Genomic DNA, 10,914 nt, shown 5'->3' on the forward strand with positions numbered 1-10,914 from the left:
AAATAAATCATAAACTTATATAATGGAAAAATCATAAATTTAAATAGAATGTCATTAAAATGATAGAAACTAATACAATGTGGGAAAATGGCAATAATCACAACTTAGCACAACAAAGAATATTCAAAATCTTACCGGACATTTAATTTATTTCTTTGAAGATAACATTGAAATATTTTAATTGAATTATAAATGAGTAATTGAAATTTCAATGGCCATAATGCCAAAACATAAAATATTATTCATCTTACCAACATAATGAATAAATCTAAACTGAAACTGAAAAAAAGGGAAGAAAAAAAAAACAAATCTTTCTTGATTAACAGTACCAGTGGCTCCATCTGTTTTTGAAATTATAATTAAAAGTCAAAACATCCTGCCACCCAAGGAGGTGGATATGTCATTTCTTATTGAATGGGCATAGCTTACAAACAGATCTGGTGAACTCTCCATGAGCTGTTTTCAGTTGAAGAACTCTAACTATACCATCTCGTCCTGGAAATACTTGCACAACTCGTGCAAGAGTCCATTTCAATGGGGGTGAAACATTGTCATTTTTGAGAAGAACTAAGTCTCCAATATAAAACTCTGAGCCAGAAGCAGTCCATTTAGACTTTGCTTGTAGAGTTTGGAGATAATCTTTACTCCATTTGTTCCAAAATTGAGCACGAAGTTTTTGAATTAAAGACCATCTAGACTTGAGACACATGGATGGTGATGGGTCTCTCTCAGGCAATGAAAGAAGTGGAGCACCCACAATAAAATGTCCAGGGGTAAGAGCCTCTAGATCACTTATTTCTGAGGTTAATGGACATAACGGTCGAGAATTGAGGCAAGCCTCAATTTGGCACAAGAGCGTAGCCAGTTCTTCGAAATTTAGTATAGCTGAGCCGCATACTTTTAGCAGGTGTCTCTTGGTTGATTTAACATTAGACTCCCAGAGTCCGCCAAAATGAGGTGTTGCAGGAGGAATAAAGAGCCAAGAGATTTGAAGATTGCTGGAAAAATCTTGAATTGAATTGTCTCGAACAATTTTGTACAGAGACTTCCAATAGTTACTGGCTCCTTTAAAATTTGTGGCATTATCACTGTATACATCAGATGGCAACCCTCGTCTAGCAATAAATCGACGAAAGGATGCTAGGAAGGTTTCTGTTGACAAATCAGAGACAAGTTCCAAGTGGACAGCCTTCGTAGCAAAACAAATGAAAAGTGCAATGTACGACTTTAAGGTGACTTTAGATCATGGTAAATTTGGTTTGGTTGAAATTGGACCTGCAAAGTCCAACCCAACACGTTGGAAAGGTTTAGATGGAATAACTCGATCACGAGGCAAATCGGCTATGAGCTGGCTTGACGAAACAGCATTTACCTTTAAACAAGTTATACAGCCTCTGAGGATCTTCCTTACTGTGTTTCTCCCAGCTGGAAACCAAAATTTTTGCCGAATTAAAGATAAAACTACAGAAATGCCAGAATGTAACGAAAGCTTATGATAATATTCTATAATAAGCGTGACAAAATGATGACCTTTCGGCAAAAGAAAAGGATGTTTAGCCGACATTTGAATTTTTGAGTCTCCCACCAATTCTTAAGACCTTGTCAGAATCTAGAAAAGGTGAAAAGGTTATTATTTTAGAGTTTCTTGGAACACAGCCTTTATTTTTGATTGACTTAATTTCAGCACTGAATTCCACCCTTTGAATTTATTTAATTGCGATAAGAGCATTATCCAGTTCACAAACTTGAAGGCAACCGTTTATCCGAATTTCTCGAGTTGAACACGAATCTTTTACACCAAGCAATCACTCTTATTAATTTGCTGAATGATGAATATTTTTGAGTTAACTCTTGCATCGAATTACTTTCAACTGCTGAGGCATGTATTAAAGTGTCAGGGTTGGAAGTGTGAACAGAGTTTGGTTTAACCTCTTCGGTGAATGCTGAATTTGCATTAGATAGCCACTCCGGGCCCTGCCACCAAAGTTCCAAGTCCTTAAGCTTCTTTGGAAAAATTCCTCGAGAGGCGCAGTCGACAGGATTGGTAACTCCAGCCACATGGTTCCAGTCGCCAATATTAGTAAGTGATGTTATGGCTGCAACTCTATTTTTTACGAACTGATCCTTTAAAGAGTCTGATCGAATCCAACTCAGAACGATTTCTGAATCCGACCATAAGAACACTTGCTTCCAAATTTGATCTATCGAAATTTGAAGATTACTATACAATTTTGCTAGCAAATGAGTTGCACACAGTTCGAGGCGAGGTAATGATACTGTTTTCAAAGGGGCGACCCTGGTTTTTGCTGCCACTATGATCACTGAAGCTCTATTTTCGATATCCACTAATTTCAAATAAAAAACAGCTGAATATGCTTTGAGTGAGGCGTCGCAAAATCCGTGTAACTGGGCAACAATGATTAAATTATTTACAGACACCAGTCTTCTTTGAATTGCTATTTCCTTTAAAGCCTGTTTTTCAGCCTGGAAGGTTTTCCAGACACATAAGAGCTCTTCGGTTAAATTTATTTTTCCATAGGCTTTGCATCAAAATTTTTAAGCTGATTGTGGCAGGTGAAAGAAAGCCCAGGGGATAAAAAATCCTAGCTATGACAGAAAGCAGTTCTCTTTTTGAGGTAACTATCTCTGGTAATGAAATGTTCACCTGAAAAGTATCTTGCTGTGTATTCCAATACAGTCCTAAGACCTTCTGACATTGATTTTCTTCTATAGTAACATTGTGCTGCTGTGTGAGAGAGTCTTTGGAAAGATCTGATAGAACCTCTGAACAATTAGACGACCATTTTCTGAGATTGAAACCTCCTCGTTGCAAAAGTGATTTTAAGTTTGAAACTAGATTTTTGGCTTTGGGGATGGAATCTGTACCTGATAACAGATCATCAACATAAAATTCTTCCTTAAGAACTCTTGAAGCATCAGGAAAAGCCTTCTCTTCGTCCTTAGCGAGTTGTTGAAGTGTTTTTACAGCAAGATAGGGAGCACAGGCTGTTCCATAGGTGACAGTTAATAATCTGTATATCTGGATTTCTTCATCAGGTTTGAACCTCCAGAGTATTCGTTGGTAATCAGCATCCTCTTCATGAATACGAATTTGGCGAAACATTTTCTCGATGTCAGCAGTAAATGCAACTTTGAAAGTTTTAAATTTTAGTAATAGAGAAAATAATTCGGGCTGCAAAAGAGGACCTGCATGCAATGCATTGTTGAGAGAATTCCCTGAAGAATCCTTAGCTGACGCATCGAAGACCACTCTTAGTTTGGTTGTGTTCATCTTTAATAACGAAATGATGCTGTAGATAAAATGTTGATTCCTTAATCAGTTCGTCGGAAGGAACCCTTTCCATATGACCTAGTTGAAGATATTCCGACATGAAAGTTGTATACTGATGCTCAAGTTCATTATTCTTACTTAGTTTTCTTTCAATGTAGTTGAATCTTTTACTTGCTTGAGTAGCTGAGTCACCAAATTCTATAGAATGTTTGAAAGGAATTCTCACAATAGAACGTCCAGATGGATCTCTAGCAACCGTTTTTTCGTAAAATGCTTCACAATCTGAATCATTCTTTGATTTCAGTTCAGCTTGAGGTAAAGATTCGAGCTCCCAGAATTTAGCCAATTGACAATCCAACGATGAGGTAAGATGACAGTTCACAAAGGAGTTTTTCTTATTGGAGTTTGAGAACACTCTTCCCGATAATAGCCAGCCTAGATGAGAATTGAGTGCAGCTGCAGTACCCTTCTTCCCTAAAATTGGTTCTCCAATTAGCCAGTCAGCGTATAAGTCGGCTCCTAACAGAATGTCTATTGAACCAGTTGCATGAAATGTTGGATCTGCAAGCATTAGACCATGCAGGTGTGGCCAGTTGCATGAAGAAAATGTGAAATTCGGTAAATCACTTGTTATGCAGTCTACAATCAAGGCTTTACAGCAAAAAATTTTCTCATTAAAATGTGGAGAAAAGACCAAAGATACTTCAGATAAAGAAGACTTTACTAGCGTATTATTAATTCCTGAAATCGAATGATTTGTAACAGTCTTTGATAATTGCAGTCTTTTAACACAGTTTTTGCTCACTAGAGATTTCTGACTGTCGTTGTCAATCAGCGCTCGGCAATTAACGAAATGTCCCTTAGCATTTTTAACCTTTATTAAAGCTGTTGATAATAAAGTATTACTATCTACACTATTAGAATTTAGACAAGTTGTGCTAAGTTGAATGTTTTCCCTCACTGTATGAACATTTTCAGAATTGGCATTATCTAAATTTGAATAAAATCTATGCAATCAAGTATGATGTTTTCTATGACATGCCTTAGAGGTGTTAGTAAAACGGCATTTATTTGCCATGTGAAATTTTCTTAAACAATTTATACACAGCCTTTTACATTTAATTACCTTCCACCTGTCATCAACAGACATCTTATTATACATGGGACAATTAACAATCGAATGATTTTCATTACAAATATTGCATAAATTTTCGGTTTTGTTTACAACCACATTATTTACAATAGCCTTTTTAGGAAGAACCCTTGGCTTGCATTTTGTTTGATTTGAAATACTTTTTGCTTGTTGCTCAAGAAATTCAGCCAATTCTAAAAATGTTGGAATATCTTGATTAGTTAAAGATAATTCCCATCTTTGCCTTAGTGTATCATCTAGTTTTCCCAAAATAAAATCCTTCACTTACAAACATTGCGGGATTCTCAAGTGAAAACATAATTCTAGAAGTTTATATTGCTTTGATAACAATAACATATTTTACAATAATAACATAAAAATGTTTTTGTCTGAATTAATTATAGTTAAAAAATAAATAAATGCATTGATATTTAGTATGAAAATATGTAGAATTTTTATTTATTTAATTTTTGGTTATTAAAATAAATACAAAAAAATAAATAACAGGGTTCATGCTCTACTATAAAAATAAAATTCAAGTACTTTTCAAGGACTTTTTAAGACTTATTATAAAATTCTCAAGGACTTAAATTTTAGTTAAAGATAGACTAAAATTTAACATTTTAAACTAAAATGTTTTGACGATAAATGTTAGTCGATAATAGCAGTACTGAAAAATAAGACTTCCATTGCTCTCTCTTGATTTTGGAAAGTGATCTAAGTAAAAAAAAAAACAAGGGTGATTGGCATCAAGTCGAGAATAAAATTCATGATGCATAAAAACGTCAGGTTTGAATTTTGCATTAAGGCTTATTTTAAGCTAGGTATACAACCTCTGAATAAGCAAAGATTCGTTCAGAAGACGGGGTAGGGGGGAATGTTCTATATAATACTGTGTAAAAACAACTCTGCCGGGAGACTTTTATTTAATATTTAAAGTGGCAGAAGCATTTAGACAGTGAAATTTAAATTGTTCTTAAATATAATTTTGAAATTTCGACCACTTTTCTATTTAAGAAAATTAATCAATTATTGGATGTTGCGGCTTAATTATCATTTTAAATTTATTACCAGTCAACCATTTTAAATTGAAACAGTTGCCAACTTTCACCTCAATACCTTCTGATAGATTCTTAGTAACAATTTTGGTCACTTTGACTTTTTTAATTAACCACTCATACTTGAATTAACTTTTTTTCAGTAGCATCGATCATTTGCACTTGACATGGTCACGTGAATATGAACTGCAACGAGTAGTTTTCAAATTGAGTATAAATACGAAAATCGATGTTTGATATTACAACATCGATGTTTGATATCTCAAAATGCGCGAATACGAATAGCGACATTGGATTTTAAGCTCGCGGAAAAACTAATTGCGCTAAAAAACCGCTTAAGTACAAATCGCGATATTAGATTTTTGAATTGCTTTAATGGGAATTGCGAGTGCGATTTTTGAATCACGCGAAAACGAATTGCAACAGCAGGCATTAAAGTGGACAAAAATAAAAAAAAGCTGAACCTTTACAACGCAGGTCACTAGGAGGAGGGGGGGGGTGCTCTATATGATACTGAGATTTATAAAAGCAACTTTTAATTATGCTGGGAGATTTTTATTCAATATTTAAAGTGGCAGAAGCATTTAGACAGTTAACTTTAAATTTTTCTTAAATATAATTTTAAAATTTCGACCACTAATATATTTAAAAAAATTAAGCAATTATAGGAAGGCGCAACTATTAAATTACTTACTAATGAAAAATATATCACATCTTTACAGTAACTAATTCAAGAGAAAGCTTACTTCTACTTCTTTCAAGAATCGCGATATTGGGTTTTAAAATCGTGTGAATATGAATCTTGATATTCGATTTTAAAATCGCATGAATATGAATCGCGATTTTGGATTTCAAAATCGCGTGAATATGAATCACGAAATTGGATTTTAAAATCGCGTGAATATGAATCGCGATTCTGGACTTTAAAATCGCGTGAATATGAATCTCGATTTTGGATTTTAAAATTTCGTGAATGTGAATCATGCTATTGGATTTTAAAACCGCGTGAATATGAATCGTGCAGTTGGATTTCAAAAACCCGAAAATACAAATCACGATATTAGATTTTAAAAATGCGTGAATATGAATCACGATATTGGATTTTAAAATCGCGTGAATATGAATCGCGTTTTTGGATTTTAAAATCGCGTGAATATGAATCGCGATTTTGGATTTTAAAATCCCGTGAATATGAATCGCGCTATTGGATTTTAAAAACACGAAAATACAAATTGCGATATTGAACTTTTAAATCGTGTAAATAAGAATCACGATACATAATTTTTAGATCACGTGAATACGAATCGCAGTAATTTTTAAATAGCGTACAAATACGAAAAACGATATCTGATATTACAACTGCGTGATAACGAATCGCAAAATTGGATTTAAAAATGCGTGAATACGAATCGCGATGTTGGATTTTGAAATTGAGTGAATAGGAATTGCTAGTACGATTTTTAAATCGTGTAAAAAAATTGCAACACGTAAGTTTTAAATCAGTTAAATACAAAAATCGATGATTGATATTAAAATCGTTTGATTAAAAATCGCGATTTTGGCAAATTCCGGTGCAGTTCCTAATATTCCAAAAATCAGCCGAAAAAAAAACAAACATCGGCGCTCGAAACGAAACGCTTAGACTCTTTTCCACTCTATAGCAGAAGTCGCGGTAATCCGACTATCGCTCGGGCGGCTTGGGTTTCTCCAATAGGACTTCCCAAAAATTTTAGTTTTTGGAACACGGTCGGATATTTTCAAAATTGGGGAAAAAAAGCGGATTTCCGCTTTTTCGCGGAAGTCTTTCATCCCTGCAACACATAATTTTTAAATAAGTCTAATACGAAGATCGATGATTGATATTAAAATCGCCTGAATAAGTATCGAGATTTTGTCAGAATTTGGCGCAGTTCCCAATATTTAAAATTCCTAAAATCAGCCAAACTTACATAAAATCCTAAAATCAAACAGTATGTGTCATCATCTGAAAGACGGGGAAGTCATTCTCTCACACTTACGCGCGTCAAAAGTTAAACATAGAAATACTGGAAATAGGGCTGTTTTCCTGAGTTTTCGATACTTTTCAAGGTCATTTCGAATTTTTCAAGGATTTAATATCATTTTCAAGTACTTCTAGGGGCCCTTGAAAATCAAAATGAAATTCAAGTACTTTTCAAGGCTTTTTCAAGGCCGCGGGAACCCTGAATAAATAAAACAAATGAGCTCGAACATCATTTACTATTTCAAAAATAGTTTATTTTTCATTTTTCTGCATACTTTAATACATCATTTTTCTGTACAGAATCATATTTTAACAATTTATAATAACACAATAGTTGAAATGGTGTACTGTATACTAAATAAAAAAATTTATTTTTATTTATTTTGAAAGTGATGATTTTTTGAAACTTTTATAATAATAAAATTTTTTTTAAAATTGCAAAAATTTTGATAATAGAATTTGAAAGTTTAATATGATCTAATATTAAAATTATGTGAATCAGCAATAATTATTTCATGCTTTAGCCATTGATTTCTTAAATACTGTAAAATCAAAGTAATTAAGAGGATTTCGAGCATTTATTTTAAGAAAATTGACTTAACAAAACCTTTTCTAAAATTATTATAATTACATTCCACATTTCGTCTGGGCTAACTGTGGTATAGAATTTTTTTTTTTACAAATGTTGATAAAATAATGAGTAATTTAAATTTTTAATGTGTGCTAGTTTCATTAGCTGCAGATAGTATTGTACAGATTTAATCGTATCATAAATTAATTTTTATGAAACTTAAGCAAATATAAATAAACCTGTTTGCTTAAATTTAAAAAAAAATGCTGCAGTTCTATTAATTATTATTTGAAGTAGAATTGCTTTCAAAATTTTTCTGTTTGAAAATCAAAATCATAGTATTAATAAAGTAGTAAAATGGAATAACTTAAAGTATTAAAAGAAAAAAAAATAATAATCAAAGATCTTAAATTTATAACTTTGGTTTAAAAAATAATTTTCTTAATAATTTGAAAATATTTATATAGGACAGATGCGACTAATTACAAAACAATTAAATAACTAGCTAGGCTTTAATGAAAATTCAAATTAACTTGAAGATAACTTGGAAAAATTTATTACACAATTAATGAGGGAATAGGATTACTAATTTATTTAGAATCTCGTCCCATTTTTGATCTGTTATGGAAAATGAAAATTATTTAAACAAAATTAATATACAATCTTTCTATTTAAAAATTCGTAACGCTGTTTTGGGTGTACAATTTAAACTTACATGTTGTTTAAAAATTATAAGTTAAAGAGGAAAAGAAGACAGAAATTATAAGACTTAGCTTATTATTTAGCCTTTTTAGACATTGTTTTTATTACTTTTAAGTTTGCATTACATTTTGTTTTGCTGCCCAAATTCAGTAAAACTTAGAAACTTCAAGTTTCGAGATATGTTGGGAAAAAAACTTAATATATAGTGATAAGAACAGTTTCCTATTTAAATTGTTATAAGTTTCGTCAACAAATGAAAATAACTATCTTTTAATTCTTGTTGAATCACACATTTTCAGTTCATTAAGTTGAGTTTTTTCATCAGGTTCGTATGATTGCTTTTCAAATCAAGTTAATCGTTATGATTAACATGTTAACAAAATGATTGTATATTTTGAAAACAAAATATTCGATCTTTTGTAGGAAATATCGGTCTTTAAAGAATAAAAAAAACAATGATGAATGAGAAACAATTACAAGAGTTGGCGACTGGATGAGTAATTTCTAAATATATAATAAATAATATATTAATTAATAAATAACATTAATTAACAAATAATAACTGAAACAATCATTTATCACGTTTTTATTAAGAAACTCGGGTTATTTCGGGTTTTCTGAGGATGGCAGACTCTTAAATAGCTTGCTTCTAGCATCAAAGTTGAAAGATTAGTACTATTTGTCACTTTGTTTTGTTCAAATGTAACCTGGAGGAAAGCTTGAGAATGCTTGGCTATTAGGTTTATTTTTTTAACGACAAACAGACTGCTACATGAAAATTTTAAATTATTTAATTAGATGTCCAATTAAAATTGTTCCAACTTTCGTTTATAATAAATTTACTTTTTAAACAGATTGCATAGTAATGTAGTACCAAGTTAATTCATATTAACAATTTTGAAAATTTTATAGCAAATTAATTTCAGATTTTAACTTAAAATTGCTTCATTTTGAGCTTACCATATAAATAAATAAATATAACTTATTTACATAATTGCATAATTATTTAGTTACTACCGTTTTCAATGTTTTTCATAAAAGTTACATATTAGTGTAATGATGCAGGATTTTTTTATATAAGAAAAGAAATACACTTTTAGTTAATTTAGAATAATACTAAAAGTAAACTCATAATAATATTAGAACAAAAAAACTTTAAGAAAGGTGGATAATTAACTATTGCAACTAAATAATTAAAAAATAATAATAAAAACATAGTTTGTAGATATCCTCAGATTGTTTTATCCTCAAGACTTCGCTCTTCAAACTCCTTTTTTTTAAATATTTATTATGAAAAATAATTAATTTAAATTTACGCATCCAACTGTGCCACTCGAAGAGACATTTTTAAAACCTAATTAAATTATACTGCAATAATAAAAAACTGATTATTAATTAGTTCCTTAGATATGATTAATATATACATATCATCCGCCGACTCAGGCGATCGAGCGCTCGCCTTCCAATGAGGTTAAGCGGGTTCGAACAACACCTCCTAGAATGAAGGCCTCAGCACGACACAACCCTCTTAATCCTTAGTAGTCCAACGCGGATCCTTATTGCGTCTTTTCAGAAAAGCTTCGATCGTATACTTTATATGAGTTAGTTTTTAATTAGAAACTTACCTTTCAAAAAATAAAATATTTTAAGCACTTTTCTTCTCTACTGAAAAGAATGAAATTTATCGAACATATACTAATATTCTGAGACAAATTATTTTAATTGTATTATCAATTGAAATAAAGATAATGAAAAAAGGTTTGCACTCTAATATACCTTTTGTAATTTATGTTAAGGAATGAGACAATATTATTCGGCAATTTATGTATGTAAGCATTTATTATTAGTCTTTCATTTAAATATATACATAAATCGAACTATATATAATAATTAATTTTATCATTGAGTAAAATTTTTTATGAAAACAAATTTTCATTTTTTAAGGCAGCTGATATAAAGTTATATCCTTAACCTTATTGAACTTAACCAATTTCAAATTAGTGTAGTATAGTAAAATTATTTACAAGTTACTAGCTTTTCTCAGCTTTCAAAAATCAAAAGTGATGAAGCAAGCAACAAAACTGTGTATTTATTTCAAATAGAAATATATAAACAATGCAAGATTTCATTTGAAATCTCTTCAGCTTATAAAAAGGA

The 10,914-nt window shown here is 31.2% G+C and overlaps 2 protein-coding genes across 2 annotated transcripts; both read right to left on the bottom strand.

Annotated features, from left to right (window-relative positions):
* Positions 1-400: 400 nt before the first annotated feature.
* Positions 401-3,124, bottom strand: LOC147803125 (uncharacterized). Its single transcript, XM_087152912.1, has 3 exons — positions 2,666-3,124; positions 1,866-2,484; positions 401-1,140 (listed from the first exon to the last, which is right to left on the bottom strand). Exons 1-3 carry the CDS (start codon positions 3,122-3,124, stop codon positions 401-403), a joined length of 1,818 nt encoding a protein of 605 aa, XP_087009038.1.
* Positions 3,125-3,248: 124 nt separating this feature from the next.
* LOC147803126 (uncharacterized) lies at positions 3,249-3,863 on the bottom strand. Its single transcript, XM_087152913.1, has one exon. The coding sequence runs from the start codon at positions 3,861-3,863 to the stop codon at positions 3,249-3,251; it is 615 nt and encodes a 204-aa protein (XP_087009039.1).
* Between the last annotated feature and the right edge of the window lie 7,051 nt (positions 3,864-10,914).

This window comes from Parasteatoda tepidariorum, chromosome 10 (genome assembly GCF_982258835.1).
Source record: "Parasteatoda tepidariorum strain Cologne lab strain chromosome 10, Ptep-v5.0, whole genome shotgun sequence".
Lineage (NCBI taxonomy): Eukaryota > Metazoa > Arthropoda > Arachnida > Araneae > Theridiidae > Parasteatoda > Parasteatoda tepidariorum.